Source organism: Hyperoodon ampullatus (assembly GCF_949752795.1).
Source record: "Hyperoodon ampullatus genome assembly, chromosome: 8".
Taxonomy (NCBI): Eukaryota; Metazoa; Chordata; class Mammalia; order Artiodactyla; family Ziphiidae; genus Hyperoodon; species Hyperoodon ampullatus.
In genome coordinates this window covers 56,289,900-56,317,057 of record NC_136921.1, presented here as the reverse complement: position 1 = coordinate 56,317,057, position 27,158 = coordinate 56,289,900, and the positions used below count along the sequence as shown (strand labels likewise).

Genomic DNA, 27,158 nt, shown 5'->3' with positions numbered 1-27,158 from the left:
ACTTTTTTGCGCTTCACCGATACTGCACTTTGTACAAATTGAGGGTTTATGGCAACCCTGCATTAAACAAGTCTATTAGTGCCATTTTTTTCAACAGCATTTACTAATGTCATGTCTCTGTGTCACATTTTGGTAATTCTTAAAATATTTCCAACTTTTTCATTTGTTATGGTGATCTGATCAGTGATATTTGATGTTACTATTGCAAAAAGATTATGATTCTCTGTAAGCTCAGGTGATGGTTACATTTTTAAGCAATAAAGTATCTTTTAATTAAGGTCTGTACATTTTTTAGGCGTAATGCTATTGAACATTTAGTAGACTACAGCATGGTGTCAACATAACTTTTATATGCATTGGGAAACCAAAAATTTCATGTGACTCACTTTGTGATAGTCGCTTTACTGTGGTGGTCTGGAACCGAACCCTCAGTATCTTGAGCTATGCCTGTATGTGCTATTTAAAGTGAGGTCCTTTAAGGCATACTCTGTTTAATGTTTTACTTTAAACATATTTTGAATACTTTACCTGTCATTAAGAAAATTAAGTACATTCTTAATGGTTGCATAGTTCTGTGCATATAAATATATCACAAAAACATACTACGCTTATACTTATTTATCTTTTCCCACAGTTGTGATATTTGTCCCAAGATGAATTTCTAGGATGAATCTGAGAAAAAAATTTCTTTTGATACTAATTGTAAGATTGTCCTACAGAAAAGATTTGCCAGTAAAGTAATATCTGCTTCTCTGCAGTTTTCCTGGCTATAGGAATTGACAACAGTTTAAAATAATCTTTGAAAATAAATACTGTAGGTGAAAAATGGTATGGATTCTTTTTTTTTTTTTTTTTTTTGCGGTTGTGGGCCTCTCACTGTTGTGGCCTCTCCCGTTGCGGAGCACAGGCTCCGGACGCGCAGGCTCAGCAACCATGGCTCACGGGCCCAGCCGCTCCGTGGCATGTGGGATCTTCCTGGACCGGGGCACGAACCCGTGTCCCCTGCATCAGCAGGTGGACTCTCAACCACTGCGCCACCAGGGAAGCCCTCTTTTTGTTTTTATGTATCTTTCAGGTAGCTTTCTTCAGTCTTTGTTTTCTTATTTCATACTATTGTTTCATTGGTTGTAGACACAGAGCAGATATTTTCTTCTGCATTTTGAATGAAGTCCTTCCTTTTTTTTCCCTTAGTAGTTTCTTTTTATAGGACTCTTGTGCTTTTCTTCACTCATTAATTATTCTTAAATGAAAACAGTGTTCTCCAGACTTGATTCCTTGTACTGGAATGTAATCTCAACACCGCCACCCATACCCCTGCAAAGTGCAATACTTACGTAGCTCTTCTGGATTTTGCCTCTTTTCTTTTATAGACTTTTCCAAGTTGCAAAGCACCATCTAGTCACTAATGTCCTGGCCAGGTTATGATGATTAATTATGTGTCCAAATAGATGTAGTTCAAGAACAGCCAATTGGGAGGAAACTTTATGAGACGGTACATATTATCTGGTAGGGAACACTCTGATAGGGACAAAGTCTTATCTGAGAACCTGTGTGTCTGAGATAGAGGTAGATTTCTGTGGAATATAATTCTTCAGCATTGCCTGTTAAGTCTCATTCTGTGTTTTTAGTTGGTCAGAACTTGGGGGTCTGAGAGACGAGTAATATTCGTAGTTTCCAGGGCTGTTCTAACTTCGTAGCCCTTTGGATTTTCATAAATATGTCAATGGAAAGGTGAAGGAAGGTGAATCAGATATTAATTATTATAAGTTTCCACGTTATTTTGTGATACTATGTTTTCGATCTTACTATTAAGCTATATGTTATTTTTTGATTTGTGACAGTTTTGGAAAGTATACCTTTGTATAATAAAATCTGTAAGTATTAACTTCATTCAGATTTCTAGTGTTATATGGCATAAAGTTTTATGGCTTTATTTCTTAAAAAAATAACTTTCATTAATTTAAATGAAATCCTCACATTTCCTCATAATGTAATTTGAGAAAGTAATTGTCTTATGACTGTTTAAATACTTCTTTCCTCTTGATTCAGTTAAACTTTTTGATTAGTAAATGAAACTTCTTTTCTTTGTAGTAAAGCACTCAACTGTGCGGGATATTGCATAAATCTTAGAAGACTGCAATAAAGTGGCAATGTCTCGGGAACCCACCCCACCTCTCTCTGGAGATATGTCTGCTGGTCCTATAGCAGAAAGCTGGTGTTACACACAGGTACATGCTGTTAAAAATGCCTTCCTTGGGCTTCCCTGGTGGCGCAGCGGTTGAGAGTCCGCCTGCCGATGCAGGGGACACGGGTTCGTGCCCCGGTCTGGGAAGATCCCACATGCCGTGGAGCGGCTTGGGCCCGTGAGCCGTGGCCATTGAGCCTGCGCGTCCGGAGCCTGTGCTCCGCAACGGGAGAGGCCACAACAGTGAGAGGCCCACATACCGCAAAAAAAAAAAAAAAAAAAAATGCCTTCCTTTATGTCACTTACAAGTTGTGTAGTATTTTGAGAATATTGTGAAGCACTTTGGCATTGTTACTAGAAGTGTTAGAAGAGTGGGTCAAAGAATGTTTAACATGTGACAGGTCAAGAGTGTAAAAGTCATCATTGTAAAAGTGCTTTTCTGAATGTTTTAGGTTAAAGTTGTAAAATTTTCCTACATGTGGACCATTAATAACTTCAGTTTTTGTCGAGAGGAAATGGGTGAAGTGTTAAAAAGTTCAACATTCTCATCTAGCCCCAGTGACAAAATGAAATGGTAAGATGTTTGTTTGTTTTGGGTATTTGTTTTTGATATGATCATCAGCTACTTTAAAATTTTGTTGTTACTGTTTCTGAATGGATATTTGTCTAATTTTATATTAGATTTATAATAAGTTCCTAATAGTATAGAGAATTGTAAAGAACTGTGAGGATATTGACAGGAGTGCTGTTCTATTATTAAGATTTAACAAATGATTTCAGTATTGCCTCTCTCTTGAATGTTTAAAGTATTATTTTCCTCCTTGTGAGCCTATTGTTTTATTTTAGGTGCCTGAGGGTAAATCCAAAGGGATTAGATGATGAAAGTAAAGACTACTTGTCCTTATATTTGCTTTTAGTCAGCTGTCCAAAAAGTGAAGTTCGAGCAAAATTCAAATTTTCCCTTCTGAACGCTAAAAGGGAAGAAACAAAAGCAATGGGTAAGTGATTTTCAAACTGACTTGAAGAAGTCTCTGTGTAACTATGTACTGTGACTTCTGCACTTTTACTTAGAAAAACTTAGGATTTTTTTCCCTAAAATCTAAAATCTGCTTAACCCAAAACATTTCATTTTGGCTGTTAATTTTAAAGGCCAGTGTAGAGTTACAGTTGTTTTACTAAGTCTTAGACTTCCTAAGACATGTAAAATTAGTTTTAAATCATATTAAAATTTAAATTTTTTATGCCCTAAAATGACATTCACTTTTCACTTGTAGAAACAGCTACTGTCAGGGCAAGATGCCTGGTTCAATGCCTGGCATATATAATAGGTGTTCAGGAAACATTTCTTTTTCTTCTTTGCCATTTTTGCCAGATAATAAAATCTGAAGAACAATGTGAAAGGAGTTTGAATGTCCTGATATTTTGTCACTAGAATTTTTTTGAGCAGTGGGCTGAACACTGACTGAAAGGAAATCAATTTTTCTTAGTCTCAGGACCTGTTAAATTCAGTTCAAGCTTCTGAATTATAGCCAGCTGAAACCATGTAGCCTGGCACTTCATAACAGAAGATCATTGTAGGAAATGTACAGTGTGCATAGTAGGAAAATATATCATGAACTGCTGCATTAAATTTGAAGTGATTTCTGGAAGTGAATAACAAAAATCAAGTACTAACCTCACTACAAAAAACCCTCCAAATACACACTTTAATAATATATTTTGTTGCTAAGGTAATACATAGTTTCACATGTGTTTTCACATTGTCTGACATTTAAGACAGGCGAGTACTCTAGTTCAGGCTGCTATAACAAAGTAACATAGACTGGGTGGCCTATAAACAACGGACATTTATTTCTCACACATCTGGAGGTTGGGAATCCAAGATCAGGGTGCCAGCACAGTCAGATTCTAATCTGACTGTTCTACTTATAGACTGCCAGTGTTTCACTGTGTCTTCACATGATGGAAAGGGCTAGGAAGCACTAATCCTTACATTCATGAGGGTATCTACCCTCATGACCTCATCTAATCCCACTCACTGGCCTCTTAATACCATCACTTTGGGGATAGGGTTTCAACATGAAACTTTTGAGGGGATACAAACGTTCAGTCCTTAACATGGAGTATCTCAGTTAGATTTAATACTGGTTTTCTACCTCCAGCTTGTATAACAGATAATGAATACTTTCTGTAAAGGACCTTGTTTATTTCATAGTATACAATTGTTAATCAGTATGTTAGGCATTTGAAACATTTACTTCAGACATTTATTAAATCTTTTACTAATCATACTAAGACCGTCTTCTGGACTTTTATGAAAATTGTTTTTAGAGGTAATGGGACTATGTCTGAAGACTTAGAAATGATAGGGGACTTTATTTAGCTTTTTAACCAGTTAATGGATTTTTCTCTAGTTCAGTGCAACTTAAATCAGTGGGATGGTTATCCCAGGAAAGCTTACAGGATGCCCTGGTGATATAGAGCATCCATTTTTAAAGGGAGAAACAGGAAATGAGAGGTATGTTTCTAAGTTGGTTCTGATATTAGATGATGAACAGTATGCCTGTGCCAACGTATTTTAATCCTACTTCATTGTTAAAGGGCTTAGATTGTTTGAAAGATCTCTTCCTTCTCCTTGAGATTTGATCTGGCTTTTCTTCTACTTAGGTATCTAGGAATCTGAAAGTGAGCTCATTGATAATGGCCAGAATCTTTGGTAGGCTGTGAAATGATCTGGTTCTACCTAATGTAACTTTTTTGACATTTTACCTATGAACACACATATCTGTAATTTTTATGATGGATGTATTGGCCCAGTCCTATTTTTGCACATTCATTTAACTGTGTTATCATTAACGGAATGTTTCTTGGCTACTTGTTTATTTAAACTTTTATTCTGTTTTCCACCAGAAAGCCAAAGAGCATATCGATTTGTACAAGGGAAAGACTGGGGTTTTAAAAAATTCATTCGAAGGGATTTTTTGCTTGATGAAGCTAATGGTCTTTTACCAGATGACAAGCTTACATTATTTTGTGAGGTGGGTACATTTTTTATTCAAGGAACTCAGTGTTTGGCTATATTTAGTGATAAAACAAAAATATACACTAAGTAACTGGTATAATTGGTAATATTTTATATGTAAATATTTAACCACGTAAAAGCTGACTGGATTTTCTTAGAAATCAATGTAGTAGCCCAGTCGGAAAAAATTCTGTCATATCTTTAAGCTATAAATTGTATATACAGTTATACTACCACATACTAAATACTTCTTCCTCATAGGAAGACTATGGATGTGTATAGCTTCATATCAAGATTTCTGAATATCTTCTTCATTCTGAATAATTCTAAATAGATGGTCAGTATTTTCTGTCATATTCAGATTGATGATATTAAACATTATTACTAGTTTATCAGTTTGAATCCGTACTTGAACGGTAGTGAAAGTGCCTGAAAAAAGGCTGGGAAGCTTTTTGTTCATTCAAGCAGTTGGGTTCATTTATTCAAATAGATGTTAGCATTATAACCAAAAGCATCTCAAAAATTTTAAGATATACCTATGTCTGTTGACAGACTTATAAGATATAATCATATGCATGAAATGTCATCTTTTGAAAGTTACCAGCATTGCCCCTTCTAATAATTTACACTTATGATTTGTCTTAATTTGAGGCTTAAACTTGGTTCTGTCACTGTTATTACGTAGCTTTATCTATATGAATTGTTGAGATGATCAGGTAACCTCAGCATTAAATATATTTCAGTAGGTTATTGTAGACAGATGAGTGTCGTGGATGCACAATAACTTCCTTAACTGCTACTAAGGTAGCTTTACTCTTTTTATAGAAAATATGTAAAATTTCTTGGCAAGATTTACAAACTAATTATATATTATGCTGTGTCAGAAGAATAATTGAAATATGGCCCCAGAGACTACATAGTGCAAATATAGTGCATCTTATTTTCACTTAGACAAGTTAAATGAACTGTATGATGAATTTGTTATGAATACAATTATTTGGTTGATAAAGCGCATACCACAAGTGTCTTGAGCAGAGCTTATCATTAAATAATTTGATAAAAATATATACTAAAGCATTTGTTGCCAATGGATAAGATGCTCTAAGTAGTATTCTAAATAATTGTAGGTTATGTTATTTACGCATTCTTAACGTAGGATCTTTTCAGAATTTTAGCAGTTATCTTAAATTTCAGCATGTTAGTTTTTTTTAATCACATAATCTTAGAATTTAAAGGATCTTAAAGGCTGTGTAATCCAGTTAAGAAAAAAAGCTACTGCAGCTAAAAGTCTTTTTGTGAATAAACATTTTAAGAAAATATTTCTTTTTTTAGAATTGAAATATTGTTTACTAAGTATATTTCCCTAAGTATATTTTATTGGAACCTAGACAACCAAAAAGTTCAGAATGAAGGCTGAAATTAAGATCTTTTTCTGATACATGTTTTTGAAGTATACTTTTTACTCACATGCTAAATTATACAAGCTAGTGACCTCCTAAAAATCGAACCCACCATGACATATATTTTAAGTTGACATCAAATTCAGTTTTGGATACTGTAATACATACCTTTACTGATGTAGACCTTTATACCCTGGGCACTGTATTTAACATAGGTGGGCAAAAAGTGCTTTGAACAAACATTCCTTGTGCCCTTTCCCTCTTTCTTCCGTACCTCTCACTGATGCCCTTCCTTCTACAGCATCTCCAGCACTGCTTGCAGAAGAGGAGGAAGCATTGCACTGGCCTGCCTAAAGAACTGCCTCCTCCCCTCCCCTGCAAGTGGTGCTGTAGACAGGTAAGGCAGTCTGGTGCTACCCTTTGGTGCAAGACATAAATAATCTTGCAAGTTCCATACTGTGAGTCAAATAGCCAGAGGTAGAAATTTCTGGCAATGTAAACAGTTCTGCCCCTTCTCTCCCAAAGTGATGCAGAAAACAGGAATTGAGGAATAAGTAGGAAAAATAGAAAATTGGTTAAATTGCTTTATCTTTTGGAATCCAGCAGATTTTAAATAATCTCATGGTCCAAAGACCCATGCTATTCTATGGTATACAGAAGACTATATACACAGGTAGAATATACGTAATGAATTGTTCATAAAATTAAATTAATTCATTTAGAAGGACTTTTTTTTCCCTCCTGTTTTTCTGTTGCTAAGTTAATCTTTCTATTTTAAAATACTTTTGATAGTGGATGGAAGTTGGGTTTTATTCTCTAAAAATGACAAAATGGAAAATTGACAACCCGATTTCTGTCATCTGCATTCTAAAAAAGGATACCTGTCTATGAAAGCCAGAAAGTCTAAGACCTAGTATTCTAGAAGATGATATGAAATTGGACTACTAGAAGTTTCTCACTTTGGAGCCAGTGTAAGGGATGGTTAGGTAGTTGATTAGAGTGGCAAAATTTGTAGTACTATGCACCTTTGGATATTCCTAGCTAGCCTTCAGAATTAGTTTAGAGAATTGAGAGTTTTAAAAATAGGAACCAGTAGTCCCAGATTTCCAGGGAAGTCACAGCTGATTAGAGCCTGCACATGTTCATCTTTAGTCTAAATTATATTCTCAGAGTTGATCCAAAAGCAAATTTTAAAAAGAGCTGTCAAATGAGTTTGAGGTTTTACGTTGTCAGTTTTGAGTATTGTGCATTTGCCGTTTTATTTTGAAAGAACAACAGTTTAACCTCAGGAAAGAATCTCAGCCTTACTTCTGAATTTTTTACTCTAGGTTCCATTCAGTAAGAATGTTCATTACCTATATTTGAATATGTACTAGAAAAAATGAAAATTTTACCAATTTCTTAATTATAGGTATCAAAGAAAATAATCATCAGAATTCATTGTATATCAGTTTTAATTAGATCATTAATTTCTGCTCTATAAATAGTCCCTTGGATACTCTTCAGAATATGAAATGTTAATTATGTCTTACTTAAAATTTGTGGTTTCTGTGATAATAGTATGTAGATATGTATGCCAATAATATAAATTCTTCTGAATTGTGATTATATATACAGAGTACAAATATATCATCATCAGTATCTATGCCTGATAATAATGGCTTTTTTTTATCCCTTTTTCCTTCTATCACCTGATTTTTGTAAAATTTTTCCATTAAATATATTGTTTTGAGTTAAGATAATTAGACAATAAGTAGAATTTAAGAAATCCTTTCCTAAATTTAAATAATATGGTCACATTTTCATGACTCCACTGCATACTTTATGCAAGTAATTGAACTGTTCAGTTTAATCCAGTTTCTGCTCTCTAGAAATTTCAAGAGCAGTGCTGATATGAACAAGTGAACACTGTCTTTGTGATCCTAACTAAACCCTGAATATTAATACCAACACTTTTGATTTATGTATCGTTAAGTTATAATGTATGGTGTAACAGAGCAATAAGGTAAGGATTAGTGAAGCTTTTTTTTTTTGTAAAATTTTAGAAACAATTTGAATAATTAAAAACTTAATAGAAGAATCTTTATTCATGAACTTATTTATGTGCACAATGTCTTGGCTCCTATATTTAGAAGAACATCTCAGAAGATTGTTGTGATAAATCCCTTCAGAACCATAATTGCATTAACGTACTACTAATTTTTTTAAAAATCCAAAGAAATACTGTCTAGTACAAAGAATGCTATAAAAAGGGATGTAGGTCTAGTCTTTCTGTGATACTGACTAGCAGTGGATTTAGGACACTTTAGTTACCTTCTCTGGATCTCACTTTTTCAAATTTTTTTTTAGAAATGAGGTGATTGGATTAGATGATTTCTATGATATGTGATTCCAAAAGGTTAATAAGAGCGGACACACAAAATGGTTAATAAAAATATCCTCAGAAAATAGTTTTCTTTAGAAGGTGTCTGTTCATTCATATGAGATAGATGTTATTACATCTGGGTGATGTTCTCCATATATTTTATATTGGACCATTATACTTTCTAATCATGTTAGTAGTTTGATCCAATTTATCCATTTCCAATTTACAATTTCTACATAGTTTACTGTATTTGTCCTTACTTATACCTACTTTTAATTAACAAAAGCCTTATGAAATATGTTCTTAAATGAACACAGTCATCTATTGCTGCATAACAAACAACCATAAAACTTAGTAGCTTGAAACAGTAGATAACTAATATAGCACTTTTTGTGAAAGATGGTTCATTTACTCTTGACACAATTGATTTACTAGTTGAGATAGTATTTTATTCAATTTATTAAATGTAATATGAAATTCCTAGTAATAGTATTTCCTTTTCTTAAAAAATTAGTGTGCCAAACTTAGTAGTGTTTTAAGACTTTATTCAGTATGTAGTCATCTGAGAGATAATTTAATCCATATATATTGGACTCCATATAAGAGCAATATTGCAGTCATACCAAGTTTTATTTATTGATTATTTCACAGGTAAATAAAAGGTCTGCAATCGAATTAAATTATATTTATATTGTTCTTACTGTTGATTTTTTTAAATAAAAGATTTCCATGAACATTAATAACTACATTGGTTTTGTGAGAATTCTTATACTTTAAAATTTAAATCAATATTACTAGATATTTAAATCAATTTGTTTAGAGTTGAAACATATAGGGACAACACTTAAAGTACTTCCCAAATTGCATATTGTAGTCTGTAGTTTTAAAAAACATTTTTAAATACTTTAAAAAGTCATAAATGTGATGCTGTGTTTATTGAATGTATAACAAACTTTAAATGTTGTTAGGTCTGTATTGTGAGGAAATAAAAATTAAAGAAATTTCTTTCTCCTCACAAAAATACCTTCTCCTTGTTTGAATTTGGAATCATATTATGACCTTTTTCTTGTTGAGAAATACTTTTTGTGATTAATAGCCAAGCATTCCAAGGAATCATTAAGCCATTTATTTGCATAAAATGTCACTTTAAAATGATCTAGTTCATTTCAATCTTTTTTCTATATTATTTCTCTCCTTTAAATTGCGTCCTTAAATTCAGTTCCCAGGTATTACCATTTTTGATCAGGAGTACATTGAATTTTCTACATGATTTTAATGATAAGAAGTTTAAGTTTAGAGTTAGTAGCTTATTATTGATATTAATTTATAAAAGTGTTTTTTCTTGCTGTCCCTTTTTTATTAGGTGAGTGTGGTCCAAGATTCAGTAAATATATCAGGACATACTAATACAAATACTTTAAAGGTGCCTGAATGTCGACTAGCAGATGATTTAGGTAATCTCTGGGAAAACACAAGATTTACAGATTGCAGTTTTTTCGTGAGAGGACAAGAATTTAAAGCTCATAAATCTGTACTTGCAGGTACTTTCTACTTTTATGTAATATAGTACCTTTCTTTCATAAATTTGTGCATTAAATAATGTTGCTTAATCTTGTTACAGCTCGATCCCCAGTTTTTAATGCAATGTTTGAACATGAAATGGAAGAAAGCAAAAAGGTAAACATGGTTTAAAGGGCTAATATTTGTACAAATGTAGAATACTGGAATGTATATTTTAAAAGTAAAGGTGCATTTTCTTATTGATTTTAGAGAGAAATAGAAGGATGGGGGTTAATATGTTCTATCATAGAAAAATAGATGTAGCTTAATGTGGGTGAATATTCCACATAACAGCTATTTCAGCACCCTTCTGGGAGCAAAATAAGTGGGTAGTTGTTATCCAAAAGGATAGCTGTCCAAAAGGACTGTACTGGTCCATAACTATTTGAGAGTTCTCCAGTTAAGATGTATATTCCTTCTTTCTAGACTTTGAGTTGACTTTGGAACTTGTTTTCTAGAACAAAGACAATTCCTACATTCTTTTTACCACTATAATAAGAGGATATTTATTGGATTTAATAAAGGACATAAATTATGTCATTATTAGTATGCATGAATTGTAATCAAGATATTACTTATTTGGTTTTCTCAGATATTTCTCTTTCACCTGTCATCTTGAAATGTAGTCAGATTAAAGACCAGAGGTTGATTTTTGCAGGTTGCATTACATGTGAGCCTTTTTGCTCCAACTAGGCAACTCCTGAGTTTATTTATATGGCTCAGCTTTATTCTCCCTGCAGAACTAGAAGCTGCAACAAAGTAGCTTCTTTTTTTCTTTTGAGTATTGGTCTGGGCAGGTAGTATGATCAGTCTTCTGATCAATGATGTCAAATATTATTGTCATCAAAGGGTCAGAAAAGTTTGGTATTGTTTAGTGTTAAGTATTTAGCTTCATTGATCTCAGGAGAGAAACCAAGTACAAAGATACAGGAGTAAAAAAGCAACTAGTCCTCTTTGGACCTGAGTATGTCTCAAGTAAAGAGGTGAGGTGCCCGTAGATAATATTACGTGCCATTTTTGTAGGAGAGTTCTGAGGTAGTGGGCTCTGGTATATTCTCTAATACCTGACCTTACCTTTGCTTAAAGCTGGGACTAGAACCAGTGGTTATTGGGTCTTAGGCATTGTATTACCACCTAATTCTTTTCAACAACAAAAAAAGTTAATAACCATCTTCTTCTAAGATAGAGGTCAGAAACTGAATTCAGATGTATTTAGTTTGGCCTTACAGATTTTTTTGGTTTTGTTTGAACTCTTTTTAACTGAGAAATTGGGGTTTATATTCCTACATCGTAGTGCTTGACTTGGTGTACTTCTCTTAGACCTGCCTGCTTCACTTTGCCTGCTTACTTAGCTTACTGAAGATTTACTTACCTCAATTTTAAACTATACTTTGGGGCTTTTAAGTTGCTGTCAGTTTTGCTTTGGTTCATTTGTGTATGTGTGTGTTCTTGAAATATAACTTTTTTTTGTTGTTTTCAATACCAGAATCGAGTGGAAATAAATGATGTAGACCCTGAGGTTTTTAAAGAAATGATGAGATTCATTTACACAGGGAAAGCGCCAAATCTTGACAAAATGGCTGACAACTTGTTGGCAGCTGCAGACAAAGTAAGTAATTCGGTCTTAAAGGGCTGAAAAATGTCCTCAAGGTTGATGTATCTAGAAAACTATCATCAAATGAGAACCCCCAATAACTTGAAATATTGAACTAATTTATACTGTTTGTGGGTGGCTCTTGAGAGTATTGTGAAATAACACACAGTGGGATAATATAGAAATGAAATTTTTTTAAATCAATAAGACATAAAAATATCTTGAGCCAGTTTACAGAAATGGCAGATTAACTGTAGACTCAATAGTTTTGAGTGTATCATTACCCTGTTTTATGAGAACACACACAGAGTAGCATATATAACCTATGGCAGTTTTAAGATATTCTTAGTGTTAAGAAACAGTGCATGACCTTTGTCTAAAAAAAGGAAAAAAATATTGGGTATTTTTTCTAATTTAATCTTACATTCATAGATTTCTTTTTTAATATGAGTATAGAGAAAAAAACAATGTTAATTTTATAATGTTCTTTTATAATGGTGATTTCCTGAAGGTAGGGAAACTACAAAAATTTCAGGAAATCTCAAAGCCAGTAGTTCTCAATCCTCAAAGCACTAAAGCACCTTGGGAGCTTTCTTCAAAAGTATTAATGTCCATGCCACTTCTGTCTGTCTGTGTGTGTATGTAAGTGTGTGTGTGTATGTATGTATGTATATGTATATATAGTGATAATTATACTCATTTTGAAAAATGTTACCATTGGGAGAAACTGGGCCAAGTGTATATTACTATCTCAATAAAAATTTAAATGTAAAAATGCCATTATAATAGAGTCAAAAATATGAAATACGTAGACATAAATCTGACAAAATATGTTCAAGACCTGTATGCTGAAAATTGTAATATACTGCTAATAGAAATTAAGATAGACCTCAGTCAATGGAGAGAAAAATCTTGTTCATGGACTAGAAATCTTAACATTGTTAAAATGTCAATTCTCCTTTGATTAGTAGAACCAACATGTCACTATCAAAATCCTAGCATGCTTTTGCAGGGGAAAAATTGACATGCTAATTTAAAAATTTATATGCAAGTGCAAGGACCTAGAATAGTCAGATAACTTTGAAAAAGAAGATCAAAGTGGAGGAGTCATAACAGTTCAGTATTTAGGACAGCATTGTATTGGTGACAAGATAGACAAATAACTCATTGAAGCAGAATATAGAGTACAGAAATAGACTCACATGTATGACTACTTAATTTTTGATAAAAGTGCAAAGATAGTTCAGTGGAGAAAGGATAGTCTTTTCAATAAATGGTGCTATAGGAGTTGGATAGCCTATGTCCAAACAGATGAACTGTGGTTGAACTCATTTGAAAAAACTTTGTATGCGAACTTCACGTCATATACAAAAAGTAACGCAAAATAGATTATAAACCTAAAAATCTTAAACTTCTAAAAGAAAACATAGGAGAAAGTCTTCATGATCTTACATTAGGCAAAGACTTCTTAGCTATGACACCAAAAACATAATACATAAAAGGAAAAATGATAAATTGGACTTCAATGAAATTTAAAACTTCTTTTCTTCAAAAGACATAGGAAAATAAAGACTAGCCGCAGACTGGGAGAAAATATTTGCAAAGCATATATCTGATGAACAACTTTGGGGTTTGTTTCTGTTTTTTGTTTTGTTTTGTTTTTGTTTTTTAGCAAATTGTATTATTTATTTATTTATTCATTTATTTATTTATTTATTTTTGGCTGTGTTGGGTCTTCGTTTCTATGTGAGGGCTTTCTCTAGTTGCGATGAGTGGGGGCCACTCTTCATCGCGGTGCGCGGGCCTCTCACTGTCGCGGCCTCTCTTGTTGCGGAGCACAAGCTCCAGACGCGCAGGCTCAGTAGTGTGGCTCACGGGCCTAGTTGCTCCACGGCATGTGGGACTTTCCCAGACCAGGGCTCGAACCCGTGTCCCCTTCATTGGCAGGCAGATTCTCAACGACTGTGCCACCAGGGAAGCCCCTGTTTTTTGTTTTGATGATGAACAACTTTTGTCCAGAATATAAATGATTAAGGACTTTTGTATTCAGACTGTATAAAGACCTCTCAAAACTCAATTATAAGTAAACAAAGTTATTTCTAAAAATAAAAATATTTGAACAGACACTTCCTAAAATAGTGTCAGTCAAGTATATCAAAAGATGCTCAACCACGTTAGCGTAGTATAAATTAAAACCACTGTGAGATACTTGTGTAACTATATTATAATAACTAAAATTACAAAGACCATACAAAGTATGGTCAAGGATATGGAAAAATTAGGACTCTCATATACTGCTAATGGGAATGTAAAATGATACAACCACTTTGAAAGACCATTTGGCAATTTTTTTAAAGTTTTACACTTACCATACTCTTCAGCAAGTTTACTTATAGGTTTCTGCTCAAGAGGAAAGAAAGCATATGAAAGCATATGCCCATACAGTGACTTGTATATGAATGTTTATAGCAGCTTTATTTGTAATGGCTAAAAACTGGAAAGACCCAAATGTTTGTCGATAGATCAGTGGAATAGTATTGAGCAATAAAAAGCATAGAACTATTGATACATAGACAACAGCATGCATGAATCTCAAAATAATTATAATGCATGGAAGCCAGACAAAAACAAATGCAACTTGTATGATTCCATTTATAGAAGACTTCAGAAAATGCAGACTGTAGCAGTAGAAAACACATCAGAGGTATTGCCTGGGGTGAGGTGAGGAAGAAGGGTTACAGATAGATAGAAGGAAACTTTGGGGAGTAATGAATATGTCCACTCTCTTGATTTAATGATGGTTATATGGCTGTATAAACTTATCAAAGTATATACTTTAAATATCTGCTATTTATTGTATGTCAATTTTACCTCAATAAATTGCCAAGGATGTTCTGATAACATATACTAAGTTTTTAATGGTTATGAATATGATTTGTTTAGCTTTATAATTTATTTTTCAGAATTAAGTAGTGACAACATGCAGTGTACTGACTGGTGTTTAAAATAGTAGAAAAGAGAAATATACTCATTAAGAGTATTGAGTAATAAGGGGTTTTTAAAGAATAAAACCCTATTTTTTTTTTTTTTTTTTTTTTTTTTTTTTTTGCGGTACGCGGGCCTCTCACTGTTGTGGCCTCTCCCATTGCGGAGCACAGGCTCCGGGCACGCAGGCTCAGTGGCCATGGCTCACGGGCCTAGCCGCTCCGTGGCATGTGGGATCTTCCCGGACTGGGGCATGAACCCGTGTCCCCTGCATCGGCAGGCGGACTCTCAACCACTGCGCCACCAGGGAAGCCCTAAAACCCTATTTTTAAAATATCCTTGCACTTATGCAAATAGAAATTTCTTAAGAAAAATTAGTCTTTCTCTTGAATGCATTAATTCATACTTTCTTTATATTTAAAGTAATTTAAAGACTTTTAAAGTACCCTCAGTTCAATGTGTAATGGGCTTAAACTTCATTTTCTAAGTACAAATATCGTGTATTTAAAAACTTGCTAGTTTGAGTAAATGTTTAATGTTATGTTTTCCTTTTGGATAGTATGCACTGGAACGGCTGAAGGTCATGTGTGAAGAAGCTTTGTGTAGTAACCTCTCAGTAGAAAATGTTGCTGATACCCTTGTCCTTGCAGATTTGCACAGTGCAGAACAGTTGAAAGCACAAGCCATAGACTTTATTAATAGGTAAGCTATGCTTGTATTTCAGTGGACATGACACCTTCAACAGTTCTTCACCGGCCTTTTTCTTAAGTGTGTTTAAATCTTCAATGCAGGTGCAGTGTACTTCGACAGCTTGGGTGTAAAGATGGGAAAAACTGGAACAGCAAGTAAGATGACATCAGTTTCTGACTTAAAGTTGATCTGCATACATGAAATTAAGTGTTTGCATAGCCTTTTGTTCATCTACAATAAGTATGAATCCAGATATTAGTTATATGAAGCAAACTGCCAGTTTAAAAAATAATAATTTGACTACTTAGTGGGTTCTTGAGGCTATGCTCTGTTGTAGATCAGCTTCTAACGTGAATTGGGTTGGACGCTCTAATGTCTTAAGCACGTATGTTCATGTAGTATATAGCTGAGTCCAGGTATTTCAGTGGCTGGAGATCCTGCCCTTGCCCCTTCAGAAAGCATTTCTAAAAATGTGGGAAATATTTATTTTATCCTATGAGGAAATGTACCCTCCATATTTGCCTAGAAACTTGACATTTGAATGCTAACCCACTGCTTCTTAAGGCAGCCAGATAACTTGCATCACATGCTATATTAGGCTAACTGCCTACCATTCCAGAAATAGTAGCAATTTGATCTTTCCTTTCCCTGGTAGATTATAATGAGCAGGGTAGTTGTGACATCTTTCTAAGCCTGGATCTTCGGAATATGATGTAACTATTAGAATTTATTATTCCCTTCTTTTTTCTTCTTAACTCATTTTATTTATTTATTTATGGCTGAGTTGGGTCTTTGTTGCTGCTGCTGTGCGCGGGCTTTCTCTAGTTGCGGCGAGCGGGGGCTACTCTTCGTTGCAGTGCACGGGCTTCTCATTGCAGTGGCCTCTCTTGTTGAGGAGCACGGGCTCTAGGTGCGCGGGCTTCAGTAGTTGTGGCTCGTGGTCCCTAGAGCGCAGGCTCAGTAGTTGTGGCACACGGGCTTAGTTGCTCCGCGGCATGTGGGATCTTCCCGGACAAGGGCTCGAACCCGTGTCTCCTGCATTGGCAGGCGGATTCTTAACCACTGTGCCACCAGGGAAGCCCTTCACTCATTTGTAGAGTGACATTTTTACTCTTTGCAATTATTCAGTATCAGGAGTCAGGAGGTTGAAGAATTTGCATCTGCTTTTGATTAGTTTTTGCCTGTAAACCCTTAAACTCCATTTTTGCAATTTATCAAAAGTTGATACAAGAAAGTAAAAAAAGACAGCATTAGAGACAAGAAAATGAATGTTTGATTTATGGCCCCTTGCTTTCATCTGTTTTGATAGATTTGAAGTTGGTTAACTGAATTCTTAACAGTTTGTGAATTCTGTTTTATGAAAGTAAAAATTAGTGGCTATTTTTAAGATATTGATTATTCTATATATTGGTCAGTGTGTGATAATATATTATCATGGTATGTGATCCTAGAAAAAATCAAAAGACTGTTTTGTGATTCTTTGTACTTTGCCACTTTCAAGCTCTAGTTTTATTCTGTTAAGAAAATATTTTGCCTTGTATAGCTTTTTCAATGTCAAAAAATATAAGCTTATTTTATATCTCGTGTAGAAGCTGTATTGTACATAGAGACCTTCAATAGCTATTTGTTGAATTAAATAAATGAAAATGTCAGGTAAATTAAGAAGTATCTGTGTGATTCTAAACAAGTTGAAATTATAAACATGACGACACACTGGTAATTGGATGTTAGGCAAATTTTTTTTTAATTGTTATTAGCTGCTATTTAGTGAAGCAAACATTTGTGTAGCATCTATCGTGTCTCAAGCACCATGCTGGGGTCCTGCATATAAAAACAATTATGTGGAAAAATCCTGTCCTTGAGAAATTGATCTAATGACAGGAACACATCCATGAATATATCATTTTATTATAATATGGTAAGTAATGTGATAAAGAAGGTTATGTGCAGGACACTTGACTAAGGCTGGAGGTTTAGGGATGAAGATGACTGAGGCTTGTCTTAAAACAGGAATAGGAATTAGCAGACTAAGAAGGAAATAACAAGCATTGCAGACAGCATAGCTTGAATCAAAGTATAGACGCATGAAGCAATAGTTGATCAATCGTTTGATAGATATTTATGTTTATTATCCAGTAAATTCTCAGGGCACTGTGCTTACTTAGTACAAAGAATATAATGGCGAACATGACAGATATTTTCCCTGCCTTCATGGAGTTCATGTTTTAGCAGGAGATGTATAAGAATTAAACAAGTAGTTGAAGTTAAGTGTAATAATAGGTAATGTAGAGCATACCCATCTGAGCATATAGCAAAGGGACCAAAAGTAATCTAGGGGTCAGAGAAAGCCCTTTTGAAGAATTGTTGTATAAATAAAGACCTCATGAAGAAGAGCAAAGAGGTGGGAAAGTATATCCCGAAAAAGACATTCCAGTGTGCAAAGTTTTGGTGATAAGAAAGAACAGTATGGAGGGTGGGGCATGAGAAGCTGGAGGAAGAAGGCAAAGATCAGATCATGGAAGGCCTTTTAGACATTATTCGAACAGGAATGGGCATATAGTAAAAGGTTTTAACCTAGAGTAGGATGTGATCAGGTGTGTGTTTTTAGCAATGTCTCCACATGCATGGTTTTGGGGAGGTTGAGTTTGTGGTGGTAGTTGAGGAGCAAGGTTATATATAGGTAGGCCAGTTGGAAAGTTATTGGAGTGTTTCAGGCAAAAGATGAGAGCAAAATTAGACTTGACTGTCGACAGTGCAGCCCGAGGGAAATAAAAGGATATAATATTTTGAATGGACAATCTATAATATTTGGATATTATTTGGATGGAGGGTAGGTACAAAGGAGAGAAGACAGGAGACAAGGAAGGATAACTAGATATTTTGCTTGGGTAATTGTGTTTACTCAGAGCATGTTGTACATCAGGTACAATAAACAGTTCAGTATTATTATTCAAAGTGCCAGAGCATGGAAGTGGGAGGTAGAAAACTAGGGGGAAGAACTAGGAGACTTTATTTCTCTTTCTAAAGAACTTATGTGCTGGCAATGGAGAAGAGTAGAAGACGATGTGTTCATGTTAGTGTTTATGTTACTAAGGCAGCATGGAAGCTGGTTTGAGAGGAGCAAAGTAGGAGAGTAGAAGACAAATTAGGAGACTCCTGTAATAATTCAAATGTGAGGTGATGTGGGCCTTAACTAGGGATTCAGGATACCTTTGGGAATTAAAATAGGGCTTTGATGACTGATTGGAAAGGATGGCGTCTAGGGTGACTTCCAGGTTTCTGACTTGAATCACTGGGTGATGGTGGAAGCATTAGCTGATTGGAAATGAGAGAGGAAGAATTTGGGCCTTGGGAGAAACGTGTCAAGTTCCCTTCCGACAGTCCCAAATTTACGGGTCTCCAGGCACATCCAAGTAAAGAGAACAAGTGGTTGGGACCCACCTTTGTGGGGAGGCCTAGGACTTAGCAAATCATCATTTATCATCACTGAATATGATAGTTAAAATTGTGAATAGTGGATGAGATAAGATAAAGAATGTTAAGGGAGAAGAGTCGAGGGCACAACTTGGAACTCTAGAGAAAACCTGCATGTAAGAGCCAGGGAAAAGAGCTCTTGAAAGAGCGGGCATAGAAATGGTAACAGTGGGAGTAGAACTGTGCAGACAAGTGTCACACACTTCCAAGAGTAGAATTTCCAGAAAAATTGAATAGTTTCATTTATAAAAGAAAATACCAGTAAGGTAAAGATGATATTTTAATGAATTCAAATGGTTTGAATACATAGAGAGGCAAACAAAATGTTCCAGAACATTTTGAAATCTGTAAATTAAAAAAAAAAAATTGACAGTGCATCAGTGCATTTTGAAAAGTACTCTTTAGTAAACATCTCTTAATTTTATTTTTCAGCCAAGCAGCAGACATAATGGAAACATCTGGGTGGAAGTCCATGATTCAGTCTCACCCACATTTGGTAGCAGAAGCCTTCCGAGCACTAGCATCTGCACAGTGTCCACAGTTTGGTATTCCACGAAAACGGCTAAAACAGTCTTGAAATCTTCCATGAACTGTAGAAAAATGGAATTGACTTTTACTCCTCCAGGTCCAGAAGGATTCTAATACACAAACCATAAGCAAGAGTTGTTTCTGTTGTCTTGTCCACAGAACAGAAGCTGAGAAAGCATATTGCTTGAATTTCAGGTGGATAGTTTATGGTTTATTCTTCAGCTTTAAATTAGACTGATTATACTCTAATTCACTTCAAGGCCTTAAATTATCTTCAGTGACTTCTCTTGTTCATATATATACTTTAATTTTTTTATTGTGCCTTGTCATTGTGACCAAGGCTATGCAGGATTGCACTAGCTCCATAATGCAGTAATATTGATAACTGAAGATAATAAGTTTCAAAAGGATCTTCCATTAGTTTGAGAAAGGCAAATGGATATTATAGGGTTTGTCCTATGCTATCAAAGTTTAAAACTAGGTTTTCCTTAAAAAAGCACTTGTATTGGAGATTACTGGTAATGTCTCCAGTCTAAGTTCTATAAATACAGGAGAACCTGCTTACCTTCAAGGTAAGTTATGGCAATACACTGCTTCAATTCTAATTTATTTTTCATTTCAGGGGGCAAATATGCAATGAGTTGGCCCAAATTTTTAGTGAAATTTGTAGTGTTTGTATGTTATCTGTCCAACAAACTAAGAGAAGCATAACAAACCTTTGCTTGTGTTTCTTTGTGAGTTTATCCAAGTTTACAATGATTGAGAACTGATTGAGGTTAAGATTTCGATAAGAAGAAAGCATGTTTTTTGCTGAATTAATTTTTTTTTAATTTATAGTGACCTACATTTATATGAAGAATTCTGTACATGTTAAAAGTAAGGATGACCAAATGTAAATTTAATGAGTGGGCCAATTAAGAAGATATATATGCACTTTTAATGTGTAACTTTTTTATACTGAATGGTACTTTTTTTTTTTTGCTTTTGAGAGAGTTGATAAGGTATAATTAATTGTCTTAGCTTTTGAAAGAATTTTTAAGACAGATGGAGGCAACTGGGATGTTTGTGATAATAGATAAGGAAGATATTCTCGATTATAGTTAATTTGACTTCCACATATTCATTATTGAATTCACGCCTGTTTATCACGCTTTGGAGAAGGCACCTGACAGTAAATGAATCCTGGACAGCCTACTCTCCTTCTAAAAGCAATGAACTGCTATTATTTGCAGACTAAAGGAGAGAACCCTTAGAAATATGTCAGGCTACACTCTGAAACCTTTTTTCCTCCCTAGCTTTCTCCTTTCTGTCTCAGTTACTGTACCAACATTGTGGATGATAGTGAAATTCTGCATAATGTGAACAGGATAAACTATTTATAAACTGCTTTTCACGGGCCAGTTCTTTATTATAAATGAATTTTAGCTTTAAACACATACACATCTTCAGTTTTTGATAGCTCTGTTTACAACAGAAGTCTGTTCTGGTGCATTGTCCTGGTGAAGCAGGAGCAATCAGTGTCAAGTCACTGCATCTGATTTCCTGTGACAGTGGCAGTATGCTTCTTAGGCAAGATTTACATTTGACCACAAGGGAAAATTTTTTTTCACTGGAAAAAAAAATGCATATACCTATATATTTACATATATAACTTTATTCTCCAGATTAAAATTTGTATAATTCGTTTATTTCATTTTTGAATTTAGGACAAAAGGAAAAAGGTGAAGCATGAAGTTTTAAAATATATTTTATTTTTGTTATCTGTCTGTTAGGTATTTACCGAAGCAATCCTAATATACCAAGGGTGATTCATATTTACATTGAACAAACACTGTCAAATAATCATTTGTTATCCACATCAAACTGGGGTTCAAAAAGATCATATTTTCAGATATCTTCATTTCTTCCTGTGTAGCTTGAGTCTTTGTTGTGTTAACCTAAATTTGAAATTGGAAGACTGCCTTCGGATAGAAGAAAGATTCTTACATATGAATGGATTCCATCCTATGTAAGAGTATTATAGGGAGCAGAAATTCACTTCCTTAACTTCACCATAAGATTGAGCCCTTTAAATTTAAAATGTGCAATTTAAAAAAGAAACCACACACACATACGTATACACTTAAAGAATTTGAGATTTTGCCAGGGTCTTAGAAGAAAACAAAAATTTATCCCTCAGGCCCTAGAATTTTGTTGTCATATATTAAAAAAATACTGGTGTATTCATTTATGTCAGATGCACACAGGTGCATTCTGAATTAATTCACTGCTTGGATCTACATTTCTAACCATAGTGACTTCAGTGATAACGCCTATTATAATGAACATTTCAGCTTACCCTTACTTACATACTTACTTTAGTGTTTGTTGCAAATCTGAAGGGTTTTATTATAAAATTTTTTTTTTTAGTTTGGTAGCACATTTTGTACCAAAAACGTCCAACACTGTGCTGTAAGAATATCCACATTTGAAGAAATGTCCACTTTTCAGATAATATATTCCTACCATTATACTAACAGAATCATATGGTAGTTGATTTATTTTTTTTATTTATTATGTATATTTTTGGTATTGTGGGTTCTTGAGACAATGCTACAAAACTGTTAATGTATTCTAACGTGAGTGCTCTAATAGCTTTTTTTTTTTCATTTTTAAACTACAGACATTGTTTTCAGTAGGCACAGATTTTGTCCTGAGCAGTGTTGCCTTTTGAACTAAAGCCTGCTCCTGTTTCCCTTTGGTCACCTAAACAGAGCTTTTTCTTAGAAAAGTAGTAACTGGTCTTAAATGTTCCATATTATAAAAGTAACCGTTGGAGAACTGTTGTTTAGATTGAGATACAGAAACACTGTATTTGTGCCTTTTTCATTTTTTAATATTAATGCGTATCGGTATTTGGAGCACAAATATGAAGGTGCCATAACATTATGGCCTGCCATTGTTACCTCCTTGAAAACTCATGTGTCATTGTCTTGAAATAGTAATTGGAGATTCTTGCATGTATTCCGTGGTCATTTGGGCATGTGTGTGTGCGTGCGTGCGCGCGTGTGTGTGTACATGTACTTGTATTTGCTTGGACTTGTGTGTGGTATGTTCAAAAGAGTGAATTTCTGAATATAGGACTCAGTTAAATGTTGAAAGTTTAGGTTAGTTGAAATGTATTCCATTTAAATGTGCTTTATTTGAGGGGACAATTGAGAGGAAATTATAATTCTCAAAAATGTGACCAATTTACTGCATGATGAAATGTGAAAACAGTGCCTTTTAAGGACATCAATTTTAAAATTAAGTTTTAAAATATTAACAAAAATCTCTTAAAAAGTTGTCATGAACATTATTGGTTTATTTTTAAACGAGACCTAAGTTAGAGCTTAAATTGCTAAAAGTATAGTTATTAATTTATTTACCCATTTGTTTTGTGCATAAATTTAAAACCTAAGCAGAATTGTTTATAAAATTGTGGATCATAGATGCTACCCAGTGTTACTAAAATAGAACACTAGGGACTTTGGTAAGTTGTTTTGTTAAAATCCAGCTCAAGCTTTTCTCAAAGCCAAGTCTACTTGAAGAGGTGAATTGTTCTGAGTTGGATGTTCATGCTCTTTGATGGATAAAATGAAAATATTCAATGTATTCTTGCAAAACAACGTGGGTGGTTGGGTTTTAGTGTTTTTCAGATTATAAAGACAGCACTTTCAACACACATAAGAGTATTTTGCAAACCTCTTTTATACAGATTATGAGCTCTGGTTTATTTAAGTGTTAAATGGAATGATGTAAATTTTAGGTCCAGTTGAACAAATCTTGAGTGCCTACCATGCGAGACTTCTTCACTAGGAATGAAATCACCACACTGTGTCTTCTGTTTGCAGTATGTGGACTTTACGTTTGAAAAAGAATTCTTATATTTAAATCTTTTTCTGTTGTTAAGGGTTTATCCTTGTATACTGTAACCCAGTTAATTTTTGCATTCAGTTTTTTAGAATGAAGATATAACTTAAGTGAGTCCCATTTTTGAAAATAAAATTCTGCTGAAATTATTTAAAAATCAGTTCTGGGGCAAATTGATTTTCAAGATTCAAATGTATAAAGACATTTTGAACTTTTCAGCCTCATTTTTAATCAGCTGATGTCAATGATGAGATACATACTTTTTGTATCTTGTTGCTGAAAATATTTTTTGCATTTCAGCACATTGAGTTAAAATAAAGTTGTTACTACTTATTCAGAATTAATTGGTTTATTTTGTGTTTATTTGAAAAATATGAATAATTCTTTTTCAGATTACTGTGATTCTTTACAAAAAAGAGCCATGTATTTGATATGGTAACTTTTAGAATTATGCTTAGTAATTGTCTTTTCTACATAGGAAAGCTAGTGTTTTTTTGGAACCTACTAAAGACTTACTCCTTGACTCTGAGATGTTACATATATATGTACTTTAACATATGCATACCATCAATATTGCATGACTTATGCTAATGTTATGTAATTTAAATCACCTTTTCCTGGTCCTTCTACCCCTTCTTAATTTCAGCTAATTATTTGCTGCTCTCAAAAAGAGCAAATTTGGGGCATTGTATTCCTACACCAGCTTAGTAACAGCAACATAATTAGTGCTTAAAAATTACGGCCAAAGTCACAGAAATGCACAGTGAAAAACCTTCCATATACTCAACACACACATACACATGTCCACACACACTGAATTACCCTTAAAAGAATAAAAGAAGGGTTGAAGCACTTAAAAAATATTACCTATACAACTATAGTAAGATAGGACAAGTGGTCATATTCTAAACTTTAAATAACCTTTAAATAACCTTTTCCCTTACTCTGCAGAAGCCAGCACCCTTCATACTTTATTTTAGAAAATTGGAATGTTGTGTTTCCTCCATTCTATCACCTCAGAATCATTTGTTTCTAAGAGAAGGCCAAGACTGGCATTTGCTTTTTGATCACTGTTTTTAAATAGAAGACATTGATAGAGATGTTTACATTGTTGCTACCTTCTTATTTTTTGTACCAGGGAGGTTTGCATGCAGATGTCTGCAGTGATTAGTGGCAAAAAAATTTGTCATTCCTGTTAGGAGTGCTTCCTTTCCACCTCTCCCTCATCTCTTGCCCTCCACACTAAATTCCTTTGTAAAGGATTCAAGTGTAGTCCTGCTTCAGTCTGTGACATCAGAGCCAAACAATTCCTGTGGTGTCTAATCCTACCCCTTTGTCCAAATTCAAACCAGGCCTTTCGTCCAAATTCAAACCAGGATAAGTGCAAAGAAAAATTGTGAGATTTAGGAATAACAGTTGCAGCACGCACACACACAAAGGCAACCAGTGTCCTGAGGACTCTGATATAACTGCCACAGCAGAAGGTTTTTAGAATGTATACTTTATAAATGCCCCCAAAATGTGCAGGTCATTATGAAAATTGGGCAAAAATGAGGAAAAGTGAAAGTGGCATGCAGTTGAAAAAGAGTAGTGAATTTAGATGCATTAAACTTGATAAACCTTCCTGAGGAGGTGATGCTCATCTTAAATTGAGTGGGAGTTAGGCAGTTCAGTGGTGGTATCATCCAACCGATTGCATGTTGGCAAGGTTCATATGGAACATTTATGGGAGTAAAAACGGGTGTGGCTATATCCCATTGTGTAAAGGGAAGAGAAATCTCATGTTGTAAACCAGTTAGCGAAGATCACGATTGTTTAAAGATCTTTTTAGAAGAGTTGAACTTAACCTATGAGTGTTGAGTATGTCATCAACAATCTGTCAATCTTCAGATGGGTTGGAGGGGGCTAAAGGAGAGAGGGTAAGGAGACCCTCTTAAGAGGTGAGCAATACTAGTGCTTTGTGCTAGGCTAGGAGACCTGGGATGGAGAAATTTGAGGGGAAATTCTGAGAGGGCTTGGAAATTCATATGGTAGAAGGAAGATGGAGGAGTCATGAGTGACTCCCAGGTTTGGTATTTGAGCAACTGGGTGGAGGGTGGTACTGATACATTCACTGATACAGTAATCACAAGAGTAGCAGCAGTTTGTGGAGAAAAACAAAAAAAAGGTTATTTTGATTTGGAGCCTGTTGATATTAAGGTTCTTTTGGGGCATTCTGGTTGGATATGTGAATCTTAAACATGAGAGTGATCTCAGTTATCAAGTCAGGAATCCTTAGTATTCTACAGATGGTAACCAGTGTATGCAGGCTGAGGTGAGAAGGCAGCACAGGGCAGAGACCGGAACGAACAGTGAAAGAGCAGCTTGCAAAAGAAGATGAGTGATCACAAAGTCAGAACCAGAAGACTGTCCATCCTAGCAGTTGGAGAAGAGAATGCTTCAAGAAAAGGGATGGTTGACAGTGTCAAGTGCTACTGAGCAGTCAAATAGGCAGCTAAAATATAAATTCAATTTGTGAGGGAGCAAATGAAAGGAGTCTTGGAGTGGGAAAAGCAGTAGGATTAGAGTAAGGAAATATATGCTCTGAGTATAGACCGTGGGGTGTCCAGCGAAGATGGCAAGGCAGAAACCGTAGCTGTAAGATGGGGTTTAGGTTCAGTTTCTTACTTTGATTTGTTTTCCTTTATGGTGGGAGAAATGTCAGTATATTAGGATGTCATAAGAAGGAGTCAGAAAAATAGAATACAAAAGGGATTACTGATGTCCTAGTCTGAAGAGAAGAGGAGTGGAATCAGATGCCAGACAGAGGGACTGCCCCTAACGCATGTGAAGGGGACATGCATAGGATGCAGAGTCAGATTTAATACTTTTTTTTTTTTTTGCCTGAAAGTTGGTATACTCGTTTTATGTCTTTTATTCCTTGTGAAGTCATCTATTCAGAGTAAAGGGGGTGGATGATGGGTTTAGATCAGGGGTCAGCAAACGTACTTTGTAAAGGACTAGGTAGTAACCATTTTACCCACTCGGCTATGCCATTGTAATGTGAAAGCATCCATAGACAATATGTAAGCTCACGAGGTGGCTGTTTCCATTAGAACTATTCACAAAAGCTGGCAGTGGGCTGGATTTAACTTTGGTGCCATAGTTTGCTGATTTCAGAGATTTGAGAAGAGCAGAGGAGTTTTGGAATAGCAGATGTGAAGAAAAAACATGATGGCCCAGTTGCAATTGGAGGCCATGACTTTACAGAGGATGAGGTAAGGAGACTCAGTGTTTGCATAATTGGTGCAAATAATAATAATTGGAATAGAAGCAGTGATTAAAGATAGTAATCATTTTTCTTAAAAAAAAATTAAGAGTTTTAGAAATAAGAAAATTCATAGTGCTCCAGGTGGAATTCGTGAACAGAAGTCCAAACCTAGACATACTGGGTGACTTGTAAATTGGAAAGATAAGTAGTGTGA

The 27,158-nt window shown here is 34.7% G+C and overlaps 1 protein-coding gene across 1 annotated transcript in view; it reads left to right on the top strand.

Moving 5' to 3' along the window:
• The first annotated feature begins 2,135 nt into the window (after positions 1-2,135).
• The window catches only part of SPOPL (speckle type BTB/POZ protein like), a 34,491-nt gene continuing 9,468 nt past the window's right edge, over positions 2,136-27,158 (top strand). Inside the window, exons 1-10 of the mRNA XM_079710831.1 lie at positions 2,136-2,228; positions 2,638-2,759; positions 3,032-3,183; positions 5,096-5,223; positions 10,336-10,513; positions 10,594-10,649; positions 12,019-12,141; positions 15,671-15,813; positions 15,903-15,956; positions 19,708-19,998. Of these exons, the coding sequence (XP_079566957.1) occupies positions 2,151-2,228; positions 2,638-2,759; positions 3,032-3,183; positions 5,096-5,223; positions 10,336-10,513; positions 10,594-10,649; positions 12,019-12,141; positions 15,671-15,813; positions 15,903-15,956; positions 19,708-19,852 (1,179 nt within the window). The 5' untranslated portion in view covers positions 2,136-2,150 and the 3' untranslated portion in view covers positions 19,853-19,998. The remainder of the gene's footprint in view (positions 2,229-2,637; positions 2,760-3,031; positions 3,184-5,095; positions 5,224-10,335; positions 10,514-10,593; positions 10,650-12,018; positions 12,142-15,670; positions 15,814-15,902; positions 15,957-19,707; positions 19,999-27,158) is intronic.